Source organism: Coturnix japonica, chromosome 8 (assembly GCF_054131305.1).
Source record: "Coturnix japonica strain WE chromosome 8, WE-NBRP24, whole genome shotgun sequence".
Classification (NCBI taxonomy): Eukaryota; Metazoa; Chordata; class Aves; order Galliformes; family Phasianidae; genus Coturnix; species Coturnix japonica.
In genome coordinates, this window is record NC_140670.1 from 8,907,462 (window position 1) to 8,934,166 (window position 26,705).

At 43.7% G+C, this 26,705-nt stretch overlaps 2 protein-coding genes across 19 annotated transcripts in view; one reads left to right on the forward strand and one right to left on the reverse strand.

Moving 5' to 3' along the window:
* The first annotated feature begins 589 nt into the window (after nt 1–589).
* NRBF2 (nuclear receptor binding factor 2) lies at nt 590–13,082 on the forward strand. Of its 4 annotated transcripts, XM_085554024.1 has the most exons (5): nt 590–715; nt 9,386–9,470; nt 10,360–10,505; nt 10,951–10,991; nt 11,539–13,082. In XM_085554024.1, the coding sequence occupies exons 4-5, from the start codon at nt 10,968–10,970 to the stop codon at nt 12,253–12,255; spliced, it is 741 nt and encodes a 246-aa protein (XP_085410150.1). In that variant the 5' UTR covers nt 590–715; nt 9,386–9,470; nt 10,360–10,505; nt 10,951–10,967; the 3' UTR covers nt 12,256–13,082. The 4 variants fall into 4 exon arrangements, with proteins under 4 accessions (XP_085410150.1, XP_015721707.2, XP_085410149.1 ...); XM_015866221.2 differs by lacking the exon at nt 10,360–10,505; XM_085554023.1 differs by lacking the exons at nt 590–715; nt 10,360–10,505 and adding an exon at nt 4,113–4,564.
* A 7,095-nt stretch (nt 13,083–20,177) lies between these two features.
* Nucleotides 20,178–26,705, reverse strand: part of JMJD1C (jumonji domain containing 1C) — a 163,088-nt gene continuing 156,560 nt past the window's right edge. For all 15 annotated transcript variants that reach the window (XM_085554005.1, XM_085554011.1, XM_015866212.3 and 12 more), the window contains 3 exons: nt 26,068–26,244; nt 21,462–21,593; nt 20,178–21,116 (listed from right to left, as the gene is read on the reverse strand). In XM_085554005.1, the coding sequence (XP_085410131.1) occupies nt 21,027–21,116; nt 21,462–21,593; nt 26,068–26,244 (399 nt within the window). In that variant the 3' untranslated portion in view covers nt 20,178–21,026. The remainder of the gene's footprint in view (nt 21,117–21,461; nt 21,594–26,067; nt 26,245–26,705) is intronic.

Sequence of the window (26,705 nt, forward strand, 5' to 3'; positions counted from 1 at the left end):
TCCCCATTTTTGCCCGATTTTGACCCCAAATCTCCCATTGTTGACCTAAAATTACCATTTTTCCCCCATTTTTGCCCCAAAATCCACATTTTTGACCAAAAATCGCCCCAAAATCCACATTTTGACCCCCAAATCCCCATTTTTGCCCCCAAATCCCCATTTTTGCCCCAAATTTCCCCATTTTTCACCCAAAATTGCCATTTCCCCCCCCCCATTTTTGCCCCAAATCCCCCATTTTTGACCCCAAAATCCACATTTTGACCCCAAAACCCCCATTTTTGCCCCAAATTTCCCCATTTTTGACCCAAAATTGCCATTTTTTCCCCCAATTTTGCCCCAAACCCCCCATTTTTAACACAAAATCCCTCCAAAATCCCCATTTTGACCCCAAAATCCCCATTTTTGACCCCAAATGGCCCTTTTCCCCCATTTTTGCCCCCAAATCCCCCATTTTGAGCGACCTCCTTGGCTGGAGGGACCAAGAGGGGACGCGAGAGCGCCGCTGTCTCGCGACACTCGTTGTCTCGCGATGCGTGGCGGCGCCGTGGCGGAAGCCGCCGCCGTGTTTACAAGGCGCCGGGGCGGAGCCGGGGGTGGAGCGGCGCCGGCAGCCGGGCCGGGCCGGGGCACCGGGAGCGGCGAGGAGGCCGCTTCTGCGCCCATGTGCCCGCAGCCCCCGCAGCCCATGGAAGTGATGGAGGGGCCCCTCAACCTGGTGAGCCGCGCGGCCGCGGGGGGTGGGTCCCGGCAGCGCGTCCCGAGCCTCGGGTGACCCCCGCCCTTAGCGCCCTTCCTGCCGCGCTCCGCACCTGCTCCGCTCCGTGCCGGTACCCGCGGGCCGCCCGGTACCGGAGCAGGTCGGGACTGTGCCCAAAGGGAACGGGGGAGGCCTGGCTCAGAACTGGGGGCAGGGAGGGCGCTGCCCGGCGGGGAAGCGTGTAGGTGACACAGGCCCCACCTATGTCACAGAATGACCCGGGTTGGAAGGGACCTCAAGGATCATGTAGTTCCAACCCCCAGCTCTAGGGAGTTGTGGATGTCAGCTCTAGGGAGTTGAGAGGCTACGGGCCGGGTCTTGACTACGTTGTTTTTCCCCACAAGATGAAGTGCTTTAATATCTTTAAATCGCTAACAACTCTGCTAAAAATAAGTCTCCGAGGTGCTTTAACTAGTGTGTATGAGAGCTGCAGCTTCATAAAAGCTAATCGGGTTTTAAACAGCCTGAACTAGGAGCCTGCTGCCACAGATAAGATCCAGGGCAAAGATCTATTAATTGTCCAATTAAAACCATGGGAAGTTGCATATTGACTGTACCTTAGACACAGCGATGCACTGAACATGTTTGAAGCCCACCCTTGGCCCAGCGGTACAGCCGTCCTGCCTTTGTGGGATGCAGAGCAGCCGTGCAGGCCTTGCAGATCTGTGTCAGTAGAGCTTTAACAATCCAAACCCCAACCTGCTGCCAGCCCTGCTGGGTACAAAGTCAGACGAACTGTCAGGTTAGTGATGGAGCAGGGAAAGCCTAGTGCTGTATGCAGACATTCTAGATGCTTTTACAAAGTAGATCCAGTGCAAACAGAAACTAATTGAATGATCTTTAACAAGTGACTGTAAGTAGCATCTTACTGGCAGCGCAGATACTGCTGGTTAGCAGTGTTTCTTACTGAGGCTGTGTCATAAGGATTGTGAGTGACCAAAGTCTGACTAACGCCTGGCTTCAGCCCTAACAGATGAGCTTTTCACCGCAACAGCAGACTGCAATTACCACACCTGTCCAGCACCGGACTAAAAATAAGATCAAGATACTTCTATATAACGGATGATACAGGAAAAAGTTGCTTTATGTAGTTCTATACTGAATGTTAGGAAGTTGCCAGCATGTATATTCCTACTCCATTGAAGAGAGTGTCCCAAAACACTCACTTTTTCTCAAACTGCTGTACTATGGATGATCTTATATATAAAAATACACTCTTTTCGGGCTGCGTCAACTAAAGTTTTTCCGAGTTCTATTCACTGTCACATTCTGCAGATCAATTTCAGATGTGCAGCATTCGGGGAAGGTGCCAATCCTCCAGTAGGAGAATGTTCATTCAAGTTATTGATGCTGTTCCTGATCATGCAGTTCACCTGCTTCTCATGAAAATCTCTTACATAGTCAAGGTCACAAGAACTGGAAAACCACAGTGTTTTCCAGAGTTGCCATTAGGAGGGCAGTAGGGGAAAGAAAAGCAACAACAACCCCTTAGCTACTATGTGGTATTGAGTACACTCATAGTTAGGTTTATTTATCTGATATCAATGACTTGTTTTAAGTACAAGATACTTCTTTCAGTATGCTGGTGATTGCTAATTCTAATGAAATGCTTTTCCTGTAGTTAAGGCTTTTCATTAGAACTTCTTGGGTGTTGCTCACATTGTATTTGAAAGCCCATTAGTCTTAGTTACTTGAAAGTATAGACACAGTCCTAATTTTTGTGGGGAGGTAAACTGAGATCCTTAGTAGTGATGTAGCATCCTAATGTCTCCATTTCTGCCAACATTTAGCACACTCGCTGCACTTCAATTTGTATATTGGCGGTGTTCAGTTATATATTTCATTATTTGCTTAGCCTTCCTATTTACAGATGGCATACCATACCTTCTATTCTGCTGACTTCAATTACATTAAGTTTCTATCCCTTGAAATGTAAACATTAAATATTTGGATGAAAGTATCTGGCTTTAATCAAGGCCTTAGGCTAACAAAGATCCTTAAGTTTAACTATATTTCAGTTTCTACAATTCTCCGATTTATTTATGATCCCATACTTAAGAAGCATACAGGTGACCACAAGAAGTTTGGAAGTAAATACATGAGGCAAATAGCATCAACCTCAAGAAGAAATTAGAAAAGAAACGCTGTGCTCACTGAATGCAGTCCAGTACCCAGAACTTTATAATACCTCTCTACTTTTCTATAGGGCACTTTCTAAGAAACCTCTACCTTTTATTCCTACTACATGATAATAGCGTTTCATAAAGCATATCAGATATAATTCCAATTCTGATTAATACTGTTTTCTATATATTTCTTGAAGTGTAAGGGAAGCGTGAAAAGCTGTTTTGATGAAAACTAGAGGGCATGGACTGGCAGCTGGTCTAAAAATAATGCAACAAAGCAAATACTGCAAGAATTGTATGTAATGAAAATTTTTAAATGCTAATGCTGTAAGACATTGGCAGCAGTTATTCCAGTGCAAGCCAGTCAACAGTCTACATAACAACTGCTTTGCAGGTGAATTGAGTAGTCTGTCCACTGGAGGGGAAAATAGCAGTGCAAGTGCATGGTATGTGAGAGCAAGAGCAAAAAGAGAACACGTGTACGAAAGCTTACGAGAGACCAAAGCATTTCAACCACACAGGGCAGTGTGTTTGAGATTCAGTGCCACCCTGCACCTCTGTTGTGTTGACTGGAAAAGGTGGATACATGTTCTTGTACAGAAATACCCACTGAATCCTGTTTGTGGTTTCCCCAGTTTTTACTTCATTTTCTAAATAAAGCACAATTTGTAAGCTGCTGTACTTGCTCTTCCTTTCTAAAAAGGGGAAGAAAAAAAGGCAGATGCACTCAGTTCTGAACTCAGACTGGAGAAAACAAGCTTTTAGGCAGGATTCTCATAGGAATACCTAAAGAAGTCTACTTTTACGGTAGTAATAAAAGCACTGGCTTTCCCTTTAACAACCTCATATGTACAGGAGTATTCTTTTCAGCTAGGAGACAATTAAGGTTTGCACCAGAGGCAGCAGCATAACTGAGAAAGGTGACTGAAGGTACTGAGGTGATCCAAAGGCTATTGAGCTGAACAGCCTCTCCACCAATAACCCCCTTGGAAACCTCGATAACACTGTATTCCGTCAAACAATTACTACTAAAAGTACAACACCAAGCTCTGATGCATAGTACATATAGCAGCTTACAGAAGCTTCCAGTCAAGCACAAAAGTAACTAAGCAATCGATTATTTGCAGAAGCATGATTTCCTCACTGGTTCCGCACCTTTCTGCTGTGTCATGCTGACATTCCTGACTGGTACATGCATATTATAGAGCCATGTGTTGTGGCTCAGAGGAAGCATGCCTAGTACAGGTTGAAAGACCAAAATGAAGCAGTCTCTGAAGCCTTTCTGCACTGCTTATTTGAAATGTTTGCCCCATAGTTAGCCTGTTTACTCCACCGCCTCTCTGGGAAGCCCGTTCCAGTGCTGAACCACTCTCACAGTAAAGAAGTTCTTCCTCTTGTTACTGTGGAGCTTCCAGTGCTTCAGTTTCTCCCTTATTCTACTGCCACATGTTGCTGAAAAGAGCCTGTATCAACTTGACTCCTGCACTTTAGATATTTATAAACAGTGATGAGATACCCCTCAACCTTCTCTACTCCAGACTGAAGAGTCTCAGGTCTCTCAGCCTTTCCTCGTATGGGAGCATTCAGGCTTAGAATCATTTAACTTGTAACCTCCAGTTACTGTGACCTGTGTAGTACCATCTGTGGAACTGTGTACTTGGAGACAAAAAGCACAAGAACGGTAGGTATGTGAAATAGCTTTGGAAACCAGCTTAAAGTATTTAGTCCATTTAATATGGACAAAAAGGAAGAGCATGAGGTTAACTTTAGTATGCACTAGGTAAAGAAGATACCGCAACTTAATGAGTTTGCAGGTCATCAGAGAAAAGATCTGCTGCTGTGCCTGCATGGGGTTTTGCAGACTCCACCTAGGCTGAGCATTGTGAATCTGAGTTCATTTCGTGCCACATCTCTTAATCACATTTGCATGGAGAGGAAGGTTTTATTTTAAATTTGGAATAGGCTGGGAACACACGCGTAGTCAATTAGTGCTATTCAGTAGATTAATGTTGGTTGGCAAAATGACAATAACTTGGTTGCTTGTTTGCCCATGTGTTTAAATTCTAATACTGTTGCTTACAGTAGAGTTGAACTTCAACAGAAAGGAGTGACTGAAGAGTCTGTTAATATTGAGAATACTTATTTTGCTCTATAGTCGCACTAACCTGTAATTTACAGTTGAGTCATTGTTCTGCCAGTCTTGCTAAGTACAGGCTTTAAAATACAAAATTAAACTGGCATGTGGCTAGTGGTATTGCTTGAGTTGCCACAATGGATCCTGCCTTTGTTTGTTTCTCCTTTAGTTGACTTTGTCTTTCTCTAACGCATACAATGAGTATCTTTAAGGAGGCTTCTGTCTATAAAGCTGCACATTGCAGTTTCTTCAGGTTTAATGGCAAACTTATTGCCCTTGTTTAGTGTTAAGTTACAGCACAATTTAAAAATATATATATATATTTGTGTTTATTGTAACTGCCTGTAAATGTAAGCATTTTGTGTGTTTTTTATCATTGAAATACATGTATATTTAATAGATGGCTGTTATTTACTCTTGGACCCCCTCAGGTCAAGTTTCACACCAGTATTCTCTTCATTCCATTTATCAGAACAGATGCAGACATAAACATACAAACATTTCCAAGTTCATTCTTTCCAGGTAACAATAGGTTTAAAAGGTACTTGTGTATATGTAGCACTGACAGAGCATTTGTGTGTGGACAAGGCAAGCAGGCACCACCTAACCCCCTCTTTGTGCTGTAAAAATCCACATGGAAGGCACTGTGCATACTCATAAACATTACTGTGGTGACACAATCTGCATTTTCACTTTCTTCCTTTCCCCAACATATAGTCTTAGAAATGAGAGCCCCGTATCCTTAAGGAAACAAGCCACCTAACAGATTCCTCATACAATACCTTCATCTTTGCTTTCAGCAGTAAGAAAACAGCTAAGCTAGTACCTACAGTTCATAGCATAAAGTAGAGGATATTATCAGCAGACTTTGATTGCATTTGAAATGTTTATGAACATATATTGCACGTGACTTGTTTTGCAGTGTGCTCCCTCAGGCCCCTTTATTTTATGGGCTGGATTTTCCTGTTTTTATTTTTTAATTTCATTATTGTAATCTCTCGCTGTAATCTCTGATTCATAATCACATTACAACATATCACTTATTAGAGAGTCCCTTAAAATTAAGGAAGAAGGAAGCAAGTTTAAGGTCTTACACAAGGCTTTGTCCAGTAAAGAACAGAACAAAATGCACATGAGACTATTTCAGCTACAGGAGGACTGTTACAAATAACTGCTCTGAAGAGATGACAGTGACTTCCTTATGGTTTGGTGGTTTTTTGTTTGAAAGTTGGGAGAATAGTAATAAGTGTGACAAGTGGGCTTTGTTTCACATGGCCTGCAGTTGCATCATTATCTAGTTTATATGGGAAAGAAAAGGTTAAGTATTAATTTTGGACTACTAAAGAAATCCTTAGGCAAAAAGTAATAATAATAAAAAACCTGTATTACCGCATTAGAGTTGGGTTTTGGTTATTCTCTTGGCTGTTGCTCAAAGATTACAAACACAATGGTTTGGGTTAGTTGGGTCTCAATCAGGTAGGAGCACTTCTCTGAAATATCAGTGCAAATGCAGGGATCATCCCTTAGTATCTCACCTACAGCTGAAAAGTAAGAAAAACTGTCCAGCTTACCTTCTGCAGCTCATCCAGCAGAGTTCAGGCACTGCAGTAAGGCACACACTAATCCCTTAGGAACTAAATGCATCGAAGGAACTTGAGGAAGCTCTTTAGGTTGGTCATTTATCTCTCACACCTGCTTCCTCTGACATCAGTCAAGTTGCTACACCTGTCCATTTGCTTACTGGGAATTCCTGCTCCTCTGGATGGAGAGGGACATCAGGAAGTAGTTGTCCAGCAGCTTTGCCCATCCATTTCCACATCTTCTTAGGAAACTGTAAATATTCTTACACAACTTCCTACAGATATTTCCAATACTGCTGCTGGGAAAGAAAACTCAGGTAAACTTGCTGCAGTTACTCACCAGCTGTTTCTGCAGTCATTACAGCAGCAGTACCAAAGTCAAAGCAGTTCTGTTTGATTCTGTTAGGAACCAACAGAGCAACTTCAGAATTGCTGGTGTAAACACCTTTGTGTAGCGTGAGATTGGATTGGGGACAGACTTAAAACCATATTTTTTTCCCCTTTATGGTGTGGGGTACATTCTTCCATTGTCAGCTTTATAATGGGATACAGACTGCTGGATGCCATGTGGCCAAGTGTGACTGAGTGCTAAGAGTAAACCAGCAAACAAGGCTGGATGGAGATGCTTATCAATGATAATGGCATATTAAGCATTCAAGTCCTTATGTTACAGATTTTTCGCTTGCTTCTAGGAAACAGTTGCACAACTTTCTTCAAACCGCTGGTTTTTGTATATTCTACAATGTAAATGGCGGAATTTCCTACATCCTTGCACAGTCATCTAATTAATTGGAAGAAGCATTCAGAAGGTGGAATAAACATCCAATTTTTCTTTGTTAAGCTGGCAGGAAAACACTCAGAATGAGGAATTCTAAGTCTAGGTTGCAAGGCATCTAGCTTTCTAATAACAGGCTCTGCTGGATCACTGGTTCTACTCACCTTCCATTGTTCACTGGGGCAAGTCTGCTGCCCTACAGCAAAGTATGATGTCCTGTCATCTGTATATTTTGGTGGAACGGTGAGAAAGCATTTTGACCTTGTAGTCAAAGAATACTGACTTCTCTTTTTGCTAGCACTGTTCATTTGTGGCTTAGCCCAACTTCTCTACACTCCCTTGAACTTCACTGGGAGTAAACTGAGAATGGAAATAGTTTAATTGTTCCATGAAAGAGCAGCTGACCATCCTCAGATGTTCTGCATGTGAGTTGAATAAGACCATCCCCCAGTAGTTTAAAATGTATGAAACAGTCAGTTTCAAATTCTAATATGTAGAAACTAACAGATGGAACTAGTCCCTTTGCCTGTTGAATTGCTTTCTTACATCTTTTGCCCCTAGCCGCCTTGTTCTTTAGACTTGCCTACGCAGTTTACAGAAGCAGCTGCATCAATTCTAACTTATTGAATAAATTGTTTTGCAAAGATGTAGCTCAGGTGTTTCTATGTGCATGACACAGATAATTTGTAACTGATAGACCAACTGCCAGTAATTGAGGAGTTGACTCAATTTGAACTGATACTCGCTTGTTTCCCATGGGAAATAAGCTTCTCTTTTTGGCACATGTCATTTGTAGGAGTCCATAGAAAAAGGCCATAAAATAGATGCTTTTCCAATAGAAAAACACTTTGCTGAGATTATTTAACCTCAGGGCAGAACAAATAGGGACTGCTGACACAGTGCTGTGAGGACTGGATGAAAATGAGGAATATCGCTAGTATTTGTTGTGAAGGATCAAGGAGGTTTTAGTGTTGGTTTGTTGCTGTTTTTGTTTTAATGCACACTATATTAGCATATAAAATCAGCTTTTAGAAAGCAAAATGTCTAAATTTGGTTAAATAGCTCCTAGAGGTTGCTTAAGAACAGATATTTCCCAAAGGATGATTTCTGTACAAGCTGTTGTCTTCCATGGTTTCAGAGCTGCTAAAATTCTAGTAGAAAATAGAATTTAGATGTTTTAGGCTTGCGTTAGAAACCGTCATCTTTAAAGACACAAAGAAACAGGCAAAAACTTCAGTTTCTTACATTGCTTTGTGTTTCACAAAGCCGCTGCCTGCTACTTCATGTCAGTTCACTCCAAATTCAGCACGTAGTAAAGCAGTCATGAATCTTGTGCGTTGCTGTCAGTCTTCTGCTCTGGTGGTCGGAGCCATTCATATGACATAACTTGGCTTTGGAGAAGGAGCCATAAAGTTTGTATCTTATAGTAATGACAAGATTTGCTTTCCTGAATGCTGCAGTGCTGCTTATGTAATACTCCTTATCACTAAACGTATGCAAATACTTGCAGCAATTACTTCCTTTCAGCAGCATCTTCAGCCTACCCTCATAGTTTACATTAGTAGCTTACAGATGCTGTATAGACTTAAACTGCTGTACAGCAAGGATGTGACTCTGACACCTTCAACTATGGCTGTGCTGATTCCCTTCATTTATGTGAGGTGGAAGCAAAAATTCCAAGGTCTTCCCCACTTTCTTCAAGAGGCAAAGCAGAAACTGCCCAACCATTATATTTTCCAGCTGTATAATTCAAGTATCTTACATTATGTACACAACATCTTTTGCTGCATTAACAAACTTCAGTTCATACCTGTACAGTACAGACTCTTGTGACAAAGTATTAAAAAATAAACTAAATAAATTGCAGACCTCAGAAGGGACTGGGAGATTTGTGCCCAAAAGCCTGGGAACTGGAATTAGTGGAAGATTCTTTGCTGTACTCATTACTTTTAAGACATACATTCCTATTTGTTGGTTAACCCTCACTGATGTAACACTCTTTTTAATGTTAAGGCTCACCAGCAGAGCAGAAAAGCAGACCGCTTGTTGGCAGCAGGGAAATATGAAGAAGCAATTTCTTGTCACAGAAAAGCTGCTGGTGAGTATTTCTCACATCCCAGTCTTCAAAATCAGTTTGTGTAACTACATGTTTCCTGGGACTAATTATGTCGTTACTTGTATGATATTCACTTTATTCTTCAAGTGTGAATTGTGGTTTTTTTTCAGACCAGATCACAGACATTTCAGAAACTTTAACATGAGCAGCCGAAGTCAGAATTTCCCAAAGTTGATGTTGTTGGGGGTGGTTGTCACTGCTGGGGCAGTTCTTGATTCAAGACAAAGGCAACTCTTCATGTCATGTACAAAAACTACAGCTGGGGTCCTTCACGCTGGTTTTGCTTTGCACTTCCTTTTCAGTTTTTTTCGTGGCTGAAGTAATGTGCTCAACAAATACACAAACTTTTGTACTAGTTTATTTACTTCTCATTCCTAATGTTTGAGTCAAGACAACTGAAAACAAGTAGTGTTGTCAGCTTCCCTAGAACTCAAGGACAGCAGAGTGCATCACACACTTAGTGCTGTGACTGGCAGCTTCTCCTAAGCAATTCTTTGTTCCTCTACCTGTCCATTTAAATAGTCATGCTTAATTATTTGTGTTGCAGCCCATCAGCTTCCTGACAGTGTGGCAACTGCTTGGCAGAAGAAGAAAGAGGAAGTCTTAGTTGATGTAATGAGTAGGACATTTACAGCGACAGGGCTTGTGTGCAGGAAAAAATAAGTGGCTTCCCCAAACATTGTAACCTAGATACCAGGCATTCTCCCTGTCCATTCATAAATACTAGGAAACCTCATAGAATGAAAAACCTGCTGGCAAAACCCAACATATTGAATGTTTCTTGCTTTTCTTCACTTGATGATTTTGCATCATTATCTTATAACCTGAATTTGGTGAAGAATTTCTTACCTTTTGTCATTTTCAATGCTAGCAAGATACGATTGCAGTCTGAAGTGCTGCTCTGACACTAACCCAGCACGTTTTCTGGTTTGGAGGGGAAGTTAATGAAAAAAGTGGAGGACAACAGACTGTACCCTTTCATCAAGAACATAACTAAAGCATGACTTAATAACACAGGTGTATCAAGGAAGAGAATATTTCTTACACTTACTTAACTACATTTAACTTACTACATTTGTGCTAAATAGCATGATGTTAATAGTCCAGTTCTTCTTAGCCATGTTTCTTCCCTTCATGTAAAAAGTTCTTCTTTGGCAACTTTCTGCAAAGGGTTGCCACGATAGTAAGCTCTTGTCCTCTGCAAAACAGATCGTCTCAATCTGAGCAACCAGGATGCCATGGCAAGGGTGTAGAATGTATTATATGATCTTAATTTTTTCAGACTTCTGAGAAACAGTGGGTATTTCCAGCCACTGTAATTTGGTAAATACTTTGCCTTTTGACTGTTTCTTTTATGTGAGTGTTCAGAATATGGAAAGTGAAGCTATTTCTCAGCTTTTGAGGAAATGTACAGGCCTTATAACCTTGCCCTGCATTAATTCATTAATTGTCTCTTCCACAGCATACCTTACAGAAGCTATGAAGCTGACCCAGTCAGAGCAGGTGAGAGCAACATGCAGTAGATGCCAGAACTTATGTACATATGTCTTATATTGTGCCTTGATGATCATAGTTCTGTTGTAGTCTGCATTTTTTTCTGAGACGTGCAGCAACTACACTGGGAATTCTAGAAGTGCAGAGATGCTTGTCTTTACTGAGAGTTTTTGCAAGCTTATGTTAATCATGCCAAATGAATCTGTACTTTCTTGGTGTTTTATTGCAGATTATTGCAGTTGAACTCTCTGTGCATCTGCTCAGGACTGTCAACAGTCTGGCTTGTGTCTTACCCCAAAAAAATACTAAACATTAACTCCTTAACAATACCAGTAGTTACGCTAGATTTGGGTGACATATCTAAAACCATTGCATTGTAAAAGTAGAGAGCATTTCTTGTTGAATTTAGTATCTGAATAGTAAAGGCTCCTTCTCTTCCTGGGGCATGCAACGATGCTGTTTATGTAAATATTTACATGCTTGTAACTTTACTAAAGTAAATATTCAGGTGGATTAAGGATCACCAATTAAACTGTTTAATCTTGTTCTTATTCAGGCTCAGCTATCACTGGAATTACAAAGGGATAGTCACATGAAACAGTTACTGCTCATCCAGGAGAGGTGGAAAAGGGCAAAGAGAGAGGAGAAGATGAAAGCCCAACAGAATGTGGACAAAGAATTAGCTGCACATCTTCAGACTTCTTTTAAGCCATCAGCTGAAGAATCTGATGATCAAAACGTGTTGATTCCCGTGACTCAGAAATACAGCCCCTCCACAGAGAAGCATCTACAGGATATTCAGGGTGTCTTTGACAGGGACCCGGATACACTGTTATTTCTGCTTCAGAAAAAAAACGAGCCAGTGGAAGCATGTATTGGGAGTAAAGCTCCAAAAGATGACAAAACAATAATAGAAGAGCAGGCAACCAAAATCGCAGATTTGAAGCGGCACATAGAATTTCTGGTAGCTGAAAATGAGAGATTGAGGAGGGAGAACAAGCAGTTAAAAGCAGAAAGAGCGAGACTACAAAAATCTCCAGTAGAGAAGGAGTTGGATGTAGATGCTGACTTTGTAGAGAAGTCGGAGTTGTGGGGTCTGCAGCAACACTCAGAAACTGCTTCTTCAGCTGCATCTTGGCAGGAGTTTGCAACAACTGCTGGGAAGGCAAAGGACATTCCAATACCCAACCTTCCCCCTCTGGACATCCCATCCCCTGAACTCCCTCTGCTGGAACTCTCTGAAGATATACTGAAAGGACTGATGAATAGTTAAAAAAGAACAGGAAAAAAAAGTGCTCTATATAGTTACCTAAACCAAGAAAAGGGAAAACCACCAGGACAGTGATGGCCTGAGGGCAGAAACATCTAACACAATCCTACTGTTGGAGAAAAGGCATTAAAGCAACTTTGTTACTGTGAAATACACATCATATCTAATCTACTTCATCAAATCTAAAGGTACCATAACTGGTATAAGATGGCGAGCTCTTCAGTCTTTCTCCCAATGTTTCAAACCAAATGACTGCCCGGAGAATGTTTCATGTAACACAATCCTTCAGGGGTTTAAAGTATACTATATGTAATAGTTATCTATATTGCCATAAATGATGGTGCAGAACCTAACTGTTACGGTTGCCAGTTGGCTGCCACTTCATATTGAAAAATGCTTTCTAGCATGAATTTAAACCGTGCATTTCATTATGCATAACTTTGTTAATTCAGATACAGTGCAATTTATACACCTCCTAGATGGATTTATGTGCCACACTCTGTACTCCTGACCAAATTAACCTCAAGTCAGGAGAGACTGAAATTTCCATTCTATGAAGGAACCAACTTATTACTTCTGTTGATAAGTTTTTGGGGGTTATCTGTTTACATAACTAATCAGGGTGCATCGAATCTAGCTATTGGTTTCTGTATAAAGTGACATTGTTAAAGAAAAATATCTATACTTAAGGAAAAAATACCCTTTTTGTTTTGGTGATGCGTGAATGGAGTAATTCTAGCTGGCAGTATTTGATTGAAAAAGAAATTGTTTACAGCTTAACCTGATTCAAAAAGGATATGGAAATAAAAACCAAGGTGTTTTGACACCAAGCATGTGTTAAATCTGTGCAGGTGTTGGGGGGTATGAAAACAAATTTATACTGATGGTGTTAGTACATGGTGTACACCTGAAGTTCAGTGTTCATATGTCAGCAGACACTGAAGAGCAGGGGTGAACTCAGAGTGCCCTGCTGGTACATAGTGTGACTTGGCTGACAGCTCGCTTCTAACACTGGCAGACAGGGGAGAGCTCAGAGGAAGCAGTACTGTGCATCTGCACACACCAGGCTGCTGGGAGCAGAATAAATGTGGGCAGCTGGTGTCTGAGCTGGGCACTGCTGCTGCCCGTAGCATCAGCCAGTACTGGTTATGCCCTGAGCCCAGGATTCCTGCAGGAGGGAGGTGAGGGAGCCATGGGTAGGGGAGGCATTAGTTAACTTTAGCTGTTACTGATTAACGAGAAGCACAGAGTGTTGCAAGCAAACTCATTTTCATTTCTTCTCGTTACAGTGTAAGCTTGCTTTCTAAGCCTGCTTTAGTTTTTCCACAATAGGTGTGAGGTACAGCCAGGACACTTTGTGCTGTCATTTCTCCCCATGCCTCTGTGTACCTGGGCTGTTGCGTTGTTTGCTTGAAAGGACTTCAGCTAGGAAAAGCTAGAAAAGCAAAGCTAAGAGGTCCCTTGTACTGAACTATAGCAGGCGGTTCATCTTGCTGGGGAGAAGTTATTCTGCTGTTTCAAGTGTTGCAGCACATGGTCCTGAAGAGCAATGGTGATGAGGTGACCTGTACTGGCCAGCCCCAGCCCGCTGTGCTCAGAGAAGGGCAAGAGATGGTCTCTGCTGTCACCTGCTGCCGGCCCAGCTGCTAAGGTCGTCAGGCAGCACAGCGCACTGATTTTGATCGTGTAAAGAAAAGAAAATGCTATTTGCTCACAGGAAGGAAATGAATTATTTAAGCAGGCACCCATCTCATGTCACTGCCAGGGCTGTTCACTACAGGCAAGACATCCCGGCTGCCTGCAGACAGCAGGTACAGGGGAGTAGGAAGCAGTTTGCAGCCTGGCTGCCTCTGCTGAAGGACTGGGATTCTTCAGAGGGACAGGGTCACGGCCTGCTCTGCCTCCTGCTGTTAGAGCGTGGCCACTTGTCCCTTCTTTTCGCTGCATAAACACAACAGCACATCTGAAGGAAGCTGCTGCTTTGTAGGAAGACAACCAAGAAGGGGCAACTCCATGCTGCTACTTTTGGAAGCGCTGTTAACACTTCTCTCCCTTCTGCAGTTCAGCTGTTTGTTCATTGCTGCAGTGTGCCACCCACTGTACACAGGAATGCTGCTGAAATCAAGCTTAGGGCAGCACGGTTTAACACTGACAGTTTTCTATTCCTGTGAGTGCTGCCGTATCAAGACTGGACATAACGTGCTCTGTAACAGGACAGGCGCTTCCAGACTGCAGTGAGCACAGCCAGCATTACAGCATGACATGGCCCATGGGGAAAACCGCTGCTTGTACAGCGCATGGCCCGTCCTACACATGGAGCAGATGGTAGCACTGAGGTCGGAGCGTGGCCTGGCACCCAGCTCATGTGCTCCTCGTGTGCTCCCTGCTGGAAGGACAGCCCAGGCCTCCTCCCTGCCTTCCCTGCAAAGAGCCGGGGTGGGAGCAGATGGGGCCTTCCCTTCTGACAGCATGGGACGTTTGTGACAACATCTCACAGCCGACTTCTCCCTATAAAAGTGCCGTATGTTCCAGGCAGAAAGCCGAGTGAGCGGAATGAGCCCAAATATTGTGGTTTTGCTAAGTAAGGGACCGTTCAGGCTGTACTCGGAGCTGAAGAGCCACGTGATCCATTTAAATAACAACAGATGTTGCATAAGGAATGCTACCAGAGAGCGAGTCTGATAGAGTCTGATAGCTGCATGGCGATAGCTGAAAGGAAACTGTCCTCCAGCCCTGCCGGCAGCCAGCTCGCACCCCGACCATGGAGAACTGCTTTAAACAGCCATTGCTTTGCAGTTTGCTCGTGTACCGACCAGAAGCTCTCGGGCTGTTCCTCTCCCCGCAGCAGCGGTTCAACCTGCCCGTCCCGCCCCCCAGGGCCGTTCTGCCCCCCCGTCCCTCCCGTTCCTGTTGCGGTCGCGTCGTTCCGTTGCCCTCTGCTGGGCGCCCGCTGCCGCGCGGCTCCATCCTGAGCGGCCGCCCAGGGCTCGGGCTGTGGCTGCTGCCCCGGCTCGTGCAGGGTAACGAGCACAGCATCCACACACGGTACGGGACACAAACTGCGTGAACTACGGCAGCAGCAACACAGTGTGAAGTTACAAATGGTCACAGAACGAGTAACCAAAGCCGTGCGCGGCCACTGGGAAGGTTCCCATGGGCCTTACATTGGATCGGTATTGCTTTATGGGATGTAACAAAACCCTGTGGTCCATTATGTCAAAGCGTCTCACCAAGAACCAATTTTGAGCGTGCGTCCAGACACTGACTGCTATTCATAGCCTTCATGGACCACAGAAACCGCTCTGCTTTGGAGCACAGAAGTGTAATCCCTGCTGAAGGCAGCCAACATACGCACTGCAGAACCTGCAATTACCCGGTCCGTGACTGTACCCCACAAAGAGGAAACCAAGGAACAGCAGCTGGGAGGCAACGTGGAACCTCCTGGGAATGAACTCTGCAGACCGCAGATATAAGCGATACTTAAAATGACAGCTAAACCCAAAATACAGCAGCATGAGCTTTACATTTTGGTCTTACATAAAAGGAAAGTTGGATGTGGTGAACTCTTCCTCTGAGAGCACTTCTGTCATCAGCACATCTTTGGTCCTAATCCCCTTTGGCCATCCACAGCTCCTGCTGACCAGCTCCCAGCACCAGATGCTGCTGTGACAGACCTGACCCTGCGCTCAGCCGTGCACATACAGCATCTCTCAGATGCAGCTGCTTTAAGAGAACATATTGAAGGGTAGTTCTTTAAAAATATGAAATGAAAGCAGGCCAGAAAATAGCTAAGAAAATCCCTTGCTTATTATAACTAAACATACAATAGAAAACAAAGTAAATCAGTCCAGCTGTCCAAAAGGCATCAGCAGCAGTGTGGTGCCCCAAATCACGTGAAGTCCAGGCAGCATTTGCAAGACCTTTTTGCCTGAATGTGACACATGGAGCTTAACCATACAAAGGTGCATTGCTTCCTAAATCCCCAGCACTATGGCTGTCTTCCCCCACCTCCTTTCCCTCCAATCTTTGTTTTGCAGTCCAAGGGAACCTAACCTTGCCCAGGCCCTGGACCATTTGCTGTGTGAGTTAAGGCAATATTGAGATCAAACAATGTGAAATCCTCAGAGCTGTACAAATACAGGATTTCCTGCCTTGGAGCTCTTAACCCTACACTGTAATACCAGTGGGAAGCACAGAGCTATGATAAACCACATGGCCCAGGACTGGAGAGAGCAACAGAGAATACAACATGTGGTACGGCTGAAAGGTACTGGGGAATGTTTGCTTTGATGTGCAACAACAGAAATTTTCTGTCTACCACTTTGTTTTAGAGAGGTCTGTGTTTAAAGTGCAGCTGTAATGCATCAGGTAAAACATTGCTCTGAGGCAACATTTTCCTACCAGCTATATATAGGTTGTAACTTCCTTTTCAAAACCTACAAAGACAAATGAAAAAGCACAGAGGTTAGTTTGTGTACGTCTGATGCTACGGATCATTTGCCCCTCAGTCAGAGTTTCCTTGGTTGCCCTGCTGAGATGGAAAGAAGGGATGTGGCTGTGGATACCGCATCACACCAGCCCCTGTGGCCCCATGGGGCACACGCATCATGGGAACAAAAACACCACAAAGGGGAACCAAAGGAGACCTGCACTGCTGTGAAAAAAGAGCAAGTCAAAGGGTGGGATGCAGGAGCACGGTGGAGAGCTGATGTACTTAGAGGCAGGGCTGGGGCTTTAGGAGGGAAAGGCATTGCAAAGCGACTCACACTACAACTCAGTGTGTGTGGGGGGGATTGTGGGGGAGAACACAAACATCCTGCACAGGAAAGTGGCAGAATGGGACACGGTGGCTATGGAACGAGGAAGGAGGGGAAATTCCCAGTTATGAGCGCTGTCAGTTGTGAGAGTAAGAGACGGCTTCACACGATGTCACGGGAGAGAGTATGAGCAGAATTACCACCTACTGAGAAGGTCAGAGAGCATGAGAACGTAGTGCTGATCAGATGGAGCTTTGGCTCACACAGATCTGAGCAATTTCCGTCAAGCTGCAAGAGTAGAGTAAACAGATTTTAACATCAGATTGTCACAGCCCGGTACTGCCTGACGTGTAACAGGGAACAGCTTCACTGCTGGCAATTCCAGCAACCCCATAACTTCTGATGGAGCTGAAATGTATGCAGACATCCGCCCATGCTGAAACAGCTCAGCTCACGGCAGCCCGCTTTGTTCTGCGCTGATCATTTACTTCTTGTCCATTACCTCTGCAGTTACAACAGGAAGAATGTTCCATGCTCTTTTAATGTGCATCTGCACAGCGGATGGCAGTGAGGAGCTGGGTGGGTGAGGTAAGGAGTGTGGATGTGGAGAGGAGGATATGCAGTTCCAATGAGTTTGAGATGTGAATTTCACAGGACAAAAAATGAGAGAAAGTGTCATGGAGGGTAAAGTAGATCAAGACGGAGCTTGATCTGAATGGGAAGGTGGTAAAAGACAGTAGTACTTCTTGTTCCAGCAGCATTTCTGCACTCAAACAGCTGCGGCTGCTATCACTGAATACTTCAGCTGTATTAAAATAGTTGAGACCAGGAAATCTAGAAAGAGTTTAGAAAAGAGAGAACACGCCCAGTACTGTCTGTCTTATAGAACACAAAAATGGCCAAGAGGAAAAAAAAAACTGATAGGAAAACAACCCCCAGGCCCTGACACCAGCTCTGAAAGTCCCGCTTGGCTCTGGCCATAAGCCTAACACTAACCCTGCTTCCTGCGCTCATTTCCTGTATAGCAGCCAGGAGCTCAACTTCATTGTGAAGGAGCCAGAAATCTTAAGACACGGAAAAGCTGAATTTGGTACATCGATTTAAAAGAACAGAATTTTGGCCTCTTGTACCTCTCACACTGGGAGCAGCCGTAACCTTTAACACTTTCTGTGGTCTGCTAACACAGCACACAGTACATGACCTGCAGTCTTTTTATGCTGATGGTATGAAGCTCTTTACAGCACTCCCTGTTGTGCCCAGTTTGTGCCCTGTTTCCCTTGTTCAGTGCTTCTGGCATCTTCCCCTGCTGTTAGTTACGGAGAAACACTGTCATTGTTGCAAGCAGTTTATGAGGACACCACAAGTGATGTGCAAAACACATCAGGTTTTTACACAGTGCAGATCTATCAGATATACCCATTAACCACAACTCTGGGTACTTCTAGCGTAAACATTGTATCAATTTACTTCACACAAACTCTCCTAAGCAAATCAAATGGATAAACTATGGTGGTTCTACAGAGAGGTCTTATTTATGCAGTTGGAACCTTTTGTGATTTATCAATTTATCTTTGCTACGAAAGCAGCAAAGACCTACTTACCCTGGTGGGGCTGTGCAGCATCTCACTCAGCACTGAAGCTTCATCCCATCCGTTCTGTCTCTCCACAGTGAGATTTTGGTCTTCAAACCTGTCCATCTCCCTGCTTTCTCTGAGGACTCTCGCTGATTCTCACAAGTTTCAATGTGTTCTCATGGATAAACAGCTCTCACATACTTACAGATTCATCAGCTGAAGTGGAAGAGGAATAGGTGGTCACAAAGAACTTGAGCAGTCACACTTAGAATGAGCTCAGTGATTCACTGGGCATGAGCAGAGGTGAGGACTGGTATCTCCACCTGTCAGAGCTGTGCAGGGTGAGGGCAGCCTCCAGTTCCCTCAGGGCCAGCACTCAGACATCCAGAAGTGCCTGGGTGCTCCCTGCACAGCTCTCTGGGACAGGGAAATACCTGGCACGGCTCAAAGCAGAGCAGGGAGCCCAGAGGCTTTACCAGACAGACAGCGATGTGACACCTTCTGCCAGGAACCAGAGAAATGAGCAATTCCATTCAACCTCAGCACAAAGGGTAGCTGTGGTGACAACCCACAGGCCGTGCCCAAACAACTGCTCTTTGTGTGGGGAAAATAAGTGAGGGGGAGGGAATGCGACCTGGTGCTCTGCAGCAGCAATGCTTATTTCAGTGGTCTTCACACATCTCACAGATGTTTAAAGTGCTGCACCAAAACACAAGGAAAGAAAACAAAAATTTACTCATTTGCACATTCTGAACTCTGAAGTGCAGCTAACAGTCTGGTTCTGTGCTACACACAGCACGAGGTACGGTGCTGCATTTCACTGGGTGCGAACCAGGGAATCAGCTGCGACTACTCATGTTATCCTCAATGTATCTCTTAACAACTTCAAACAAGATCAAACCAGTTCAATAAGGAACTTTACTTCTGGACCCCCACATATTGTATCTCAGTTATCTTCAGGTAATTCATATGCCTCTTTTTGAATGCCCCAGTCCTGTCAGACTCCTTGGCACTGGGAGCAGGACACTGCCCTGCTGTGGCACACAGCTGCCTCCAGCATTTCACATAGGAACCTCAACGATCAGCAAGTTCAAATCATGATACAAGTGAATGCACAATTCCAACTTTTCAGACCAACATGAAGAACCAAAATTGTGCATGTCTAACAAAATTCATCATTAATTAAAAACACACTAAAAAAAACCATCACACAACAAACTGGTTTGCTCTGTTACTTAGACTGCAAAAAGCCAAGATGCTATTATTATAAACAATTTCCTCTATAAATTCCTTTTCCCCTTCACCCCAAATACGTGCAGGATTACTGAGGACAGAACGTAAGCAACTAAGCAACGTCTGAGTTGCTTTATTCCGAGAGGCTCTTTGTGGCTCAGCCCTGGGGCCGTGCTGCAGCGCTCCCTTGGCAGTTTTGTTTCTAACCCAGAGAGGGCAGAAGGGCGCCCAGTGGCTGCACGGTTCTGCCTCTGTTCTGTGTTAGAGCCAAAGACGCCATGGTGGACACACCGGCAGTTACTGGGAGTGAACGACTCGGGCTGTCACAGCGATGCCACCAACAGAAAGTGAACACGAGACGTCTGATAAAGTCCTTTTAATGGAAAATGTAAAACCCCTTTCAACTTCAATGTACAAAGCATGTGTAACACTTGCACTTTTAACAAATTAAAGCAAGCCAATGTTTAAAAAAATACATCATTGAATGTATATATGTATATATTTACATAGCATATTAAGTTTAATATTTAGCTTTAAAAGTTCACATAAATTTTACCAAAATGAGACAATTTTTAAATAAATTACACCTTTTGAAAACGTTTAATTGTACACTGAATAGCTTCAATAAAATACTGAAGTGTCTGTATTTAATATCTACTTTATATACTTTATATTTTACAAAGTTTACAATTATTTGGCAGTAATTTTCAGATTATGACATGACTGCTGTGCGGACTCAGCAAGATCCCAAATGCAGGCAATAGCTGGTGTTTGTGTCCTACTCTCACAGTAACTGTCTCAATGTAGTGAAAAATATCGGAATTATTTTAGCAAACTGTACAAGTCACATTTACATTTGATCAACAATATAGCATAGAATTTTGTGGGTTTGGTTTTGTTTTTGTTTTTTTTTTCTTCCAAAAATAAATACATCATCTTAAATCTTTAACATTTAACAAACTTCATGTACATTATAATACAGGACAGCAGAACGCTGCTTTGTTGTTTGCAAGTCTAACACAGAGTCACAGTGGCTGTGATATGAAGCTCTACCGTTGCAGTGTCATTAACAACACGATGACTATGTTTTCTTGGCACTGATGGTTTGTGAAGCTGTAATTAGTGTGCATACCATACCATACCGTCCGGCTATTAGAAAAAATAACCTCCTTTTTTTTTTTGCCGTTAACACAAAAAAACCAGCGAGAGCTCAGTTTTCTTCCATATCTTCCATTTCGCTTTCATGAATCTTCAAAGCTCTCACCATCTCTTTAACTGCATGATACAAGATATTTTTAACCTGCAAGAACATCAGACAGTTTAGTAAGGCCCGCTCCTCAGCGCATCCAACAGGTACCTGCAGCTAGGACTAAGCTGGGTGGATTTCTAAAGAAAAACAGGCAGGCTGAAGAACGCAGTCAGAGGAAAAGGAAACACCTTTCTCCACATTCTCAAACATAATGTGAAATACATAAATAAAAGCAGCAACTCCAGGCAGAGTCATTTACACCCCCTGGCGCTGCTGCTGCTGCTCATTGTTATTCTGTGTGAACAGCAGCGAGGAGGGATCTCCACGGCTGTGCCCCACCTCAATGAGCCCCAGCACGCCCTGCCTTCACCTCCCAGAGCAGGAGTCATTTCCTACCTGCAGTTTATCATCGTAATTGATTTCTTCCTTTGACAGCCTCAGCTCCTGTGTTAGGTGAAACGACTGTACAAGATGTTCTGGAGACACAAAGTCTTCGGTTACTTGAACGCAGCTGTGAAAGTTTTGCACCTATCCAAAATAAAAACAGGATGGCTACTGTTAGCATTTTGGGGTCATTCTATGCTATGACCACGTGCTTCTCAGATTAAAGAGCACCTTCATGCTGTTTATGTAGATAGCAATTTACTTAGACAAGATGGCTTCTGGTGAAAGGTACACCCTGGGATGATACACATTTGCCTCTGCTCTGGTGCTTCTTCCCACCTGGCTCTGGCATCTACATACCACCCTGTGCCATTCCCCCCTTTGCTGCTGCCAGCATCACTGCGTGGCCACATCCAGAGCAGCATGCTGAGCCTTGGCCCAGCATCTCAAGTATCCACACACAGTGAGGGGCTGCACACAAACTGTCAGGCAGAACTCACTGTGCTTGCTGGGAAGGAAGTGAAAGTCAGTATATTTCAAAGGAGAAACTTTAAAAGCTCTGGGTGGGCTGCCTCTGCTACTGCAGCACACAGTCCCAGCCCTGCTCCATACTGAGCTTTGGGGATTTTAAGCCCATGTCTAGCAGCATCAAGGTGTTTCTGACATACAGTCCCAAGTTTCTGTTGTGATGCCTGACATCCGACAAACCTTTGGGACCAGCACAGCTGAGGACATGGCACTTCATTTTGAGATTATTTTCTTCTTCCAAAATACCCCCTGCTTTGTAAAGCAGCTTGAAGGTAAAATCCTGAAGAGTAACCAAGAGTAATGTAGCTCAGCACCAGTGTGACGTGAGGTGTCTGCAGCCTCATAACAGGCACAGCAGAACTGTTCCCTTCTGTGGATGCCACACGGCCTCATCTTCCCACTTGCAGAAGCCACAAGCGAGGAAAGAGCTGCGGAGGTGCCACCAGGGGCACCCACTGGTGCTCGGGGAAGTTGCTAGAGCTGCAGGAGAAACTGCACTGCACAGTGGGCGGCTGGCTCCAGCCCCCATCCCTTGCAGGCTTCTCACCCATTTCAAGTCCATACCCGCCCTTGTTTTGCTTTTTGCCACATGCAAATCCCACCCAGCTCTTTCGCTTTCTCCCCACTGAGGCAAGATGTTACCAATTCCGTCTCCCTCCATCACAGAACTGACAGTATTTGCTGCCGTCACATCACTCATGTTGCTGTGCCTTACGCCTTCTTCCCAGGCAGTGCCTGTCTTATTTTGGGGGAAGGCAGATTTTACCTTGCCTGCCTGCAAACACAGGAATGGCCCGCCGACAGCCTACAGGCAGTTCTACTTGTATGCACTTAGAATACCGACTGAGAATGACACACACAAGTATGTTTAGCAACGACTCCCCTGAGGTCCACAGGGTGAGGATGACAACACTCCCACGGCTGTGCCAGTTCCTGCCGAGCTCACAGAACAGCTTCACCTCCTGCCCACGGGAAGCAGCAGCGTCCCCTTGGCTACTGCAGAGCACCAGCAGGGCAGGAGGACAGGGCCAGGGCTGCCCTGCTCTCAGCTGGCCCCATCCTGTCCTCATGCAGAGCCCCCAGCTCATGCTCTGCCCCAGGCCCTGTCATCTCCACTTATCGGAACATCTCCAGGATGTCGCACTACCTTCAGCAGGTTATTCTACAATGTATAATCCTGCTGTTAAATCAAGATAATGCAGCTATAAAAAACACAACATTATAATAACCTGTTCTACTATGAGCAATTTTTGCATTTAGTCTAAACAACACATTTCCATCACTGAGTCAAGCAGTGCTATCTTTCAGTGTATCACTACAGTATTATGTGAATTTGGGTATCACCAAACTAAGACCAGGGAGGGCATCCCTGAGGAGGACTGTGACAAAGGATGACTCAGTACGGAGTCACAGAAAGGGTGCGCCTTTATAAAGAACAACTACAAAGCCATTGTTTCAGCTAGGAATGCCTGACTGAGAGCTGAAGGCTGTCACAAGTGCTGGAGAAAGAAAGAAAGAGATCCCCTATTGGTACAGCTAAGAAGGAGATACAAACCTACCAAGCAAGACTCAAGGTATATTCAAGGACATATCTGTACAGAGATTAGTCCAACGCTATTGCTTTTTGGTCTCTTGTTAAAGAAAGCAAAAGGAACAGTTTTTGCTACCATAGAATACCAACAACAAATTAAACCAGATGCAAATCCACAGAAGCTGGAAAGAAAAACTACACATACAACAACAACAACAACAAAAAACCAATCTAAGCAACCTCTGCCATGTTTGAGCACAAAAATTCCAGGGCAGCAGTCAGAAACATGAGACAACAAACCCAACTGGTTCCAGGATGAAAGTATCTGACTACACGCACAGTGATCACAGGCAAATGGGCTCTCTCTCCCTCCACGTCCTGGCCTCATTTCCTCTGTTCCACAACATTACAGATGAGCAAATAAAAATAAAAATGTTAATTTACCACCAAATTTACTATCAACTGTTACCCGCTTTTAGCTACTAACGATTCATTATGTGCATGTAAATCTAAAACACTTAACATGTAAACCTGAAATGCTTAACATGTAAACTTAACCTGGTACATATTCTTGTTCAGACTTATTTTTATGTGTTTAAATGCATTTTGTATGTGTGAAGTGTTGGTACTGATCCCTAAGGTCAGTATTTATACATCTTTATATAGAGCACCATATACGTACATGAAAGAACACGATGCTTTCATTTCCTCCTACGTGGCAGATTCGCAGGAACTTACTGAAGATGAAAAGGTTCTCAGCTTCACCCACTAAGGTTTTAAAAACACCATGTTATTAACTCCTTGGTGCCAGAAGCTAGAGCATTACCACTTCAAAAGCAATCTGGAGTTTGAAGCCAAGGAGATAAAGATAACAGTGGTCTTATTTTTGGCTCTGAAACCTACAGTCTGCAGTGAAGCCTGGAACAGTCTTACAACTTCATGTTTTATATTGTGTGCCTTATATAAAGGCTTCGTGCTTTATAAAACGATTTTCTCTGTATGCTTATGATTCTCTGTGGGTTCCCTTTTCAGTCTTGTATCTGGAATGATCTCCCTTGTTTCAAGAGATCAGAGTAAGGTTAATGGAGAAGACAATACAAATCCTGCTGACTCTGAGAATACAAATTGCTACAGCCTAACAAAGCTAAGAATACCAACAAGCCAGACATTCCTTCACCCTTCTGTAAGGGCTTAAAAGCACCAGCCCCTGGAGCATGGCATGGGGAAAGGCATCTGCAACCCAACATCTGATAATGTGGGTTCTCTCCCCTTCTTTGGCACAAACAAATCCACACAGATCACCCAGGGTTAACACACCGCCATGTGAAACCCACCCAAAGAGAAAAATGACAGAGGAAAACTAGTTTAGAAAAGGGACTTTTTACTTTCCAAGGTCAACAGGACTGGGGGCTTGACTTTTGTCACTGCTATGACATTTTTTTTTAGTTTTTAAACACAGAAAACTCCACTGCATTGGCATAGTAAGCCACTGCTCCTTCCATGCTCCAAAGAGCTGGTGGCTGGAAGCTGCTCTGCAGATCAAAAACCAAACAGCACTGCCTTCAGAAAGGCCTGACCTCACTTGAACCCAAGAGCAGATCACTGATAAACCTTTAATAGTAAAGATGGTTTACAAGCCCTACTGCAGGACGGGGATGCTCCTCACTCCTTGATTGTCAGCCACCTAACTGTGGTGCTTCACAGATGGGAAGGCAGCAAGAAAGCAGGCTTCCCTTCCTGCTTTAACAGGACAAAATTCACAGGGCAAGAACAATCAAAGAGAATCATCTGATGAAAAATTCGTTGGTGATAAAAAAGCAAAGCAACAAAATGTATGTGTTGAGAACCAAAGCTTGCTACACAAATCCATCTTGAGAGGTGCTCTATTGGTAATACTTATTACAGAACTGCAAACAGGATCAGCCTAGCTGCTGCCAAAGTGAAACTGCTGCTTCTGATGGTAAGGAAAGCCACTGCAGTCAGCTGCTGCTGACTGATGTGCCTTCCGTGTACAAAGGAACTTACTGTACAGTGGAAAACCAACACCCAAATTCTGCTGCAAAACCACCTTACTAATTACACCCAAGCTTCCTCCGTAATTCCCCTATGGCTGAAGCCAGAAACAAGAAAACACCTGACATCCATGTATTCCTTTGTTTGGGTTCCTTCCCTGCCTCTCCAGGGCTAAGTTAACCTTGGGTTTACCTAGCCCGAGTAAATCTAAGGTAGGTTAGGGACGTTAACCTAACGTTGTCAGAACTAGCATCAGTTTATTTACAAAACCTGCAAATGGAATGCCAGGAGGAAAAGGGGGTTATGAATAATCTCAATGTTTTTTCATTTTGAAAGAACAATCAAGCAGTTCATATATCAAGTGTTGAAATTCCTTGTTAGTAGCATGGAGTTTGATTCTGCAAGTCACTAGTTACCTATACAAGCTGGCAAAGTCTATAGAGCGTTCCTATGCCGTAACAGCCACCACTAAGAAAATCAAATCTGAATTATTTTATGATATTTATGTTATTTAATTCTGTGTGTCTTCAAACAAGAGTCTTTTACCTGATGAAGAGCTCCTGCTGGTAGAATAATAGCATCACCGAGAAACTGAATAACCGTACAGGTTTTCACACCATATTCCTCAAGAAGTCTTTGGCGAAGTTTCTTGTTCACATACCAACTCTGATCACGTATTGGATCGTGCTCTGGTAAAACTTCTAAGCCTTGCTCTTTTGCTATCTGTAAGCACAGAAAAGATCTCGGTTACTTTTAGAAGAAGCTGAACATTTGCAGGTTACCCACAAAGCAACAGTACCACTCAAAAATAAACAGAAATACTTCCTGACACAGTGGTACTGCAACAACCATTACTTATTAAGTTAATCATGGGGGAACAAGCATCACCTTTAATCAATTGCTAATTAATGAATCATAGTGACTACAGAGAAAAAAAAACAAAAACAAGACATATCCAATTCATCCATCATGACTAGAAGTGCCTCTTCTGTTTTAAGTCTCCTGCTTACAGAGTTTTGCTATGTTCCTTAGTTGCTCTGGTAGGAGAAACTCCAAATAACATCCATTATCCACCTATTCCATTGCATTCACCAGTTTGTTCGCCACAGCCACCCCCAGCTCTCTTTTCCAAACTGAAGGGCCATCATCTACTTTATGAGCACCACATTTCTGAAGAAACAGAA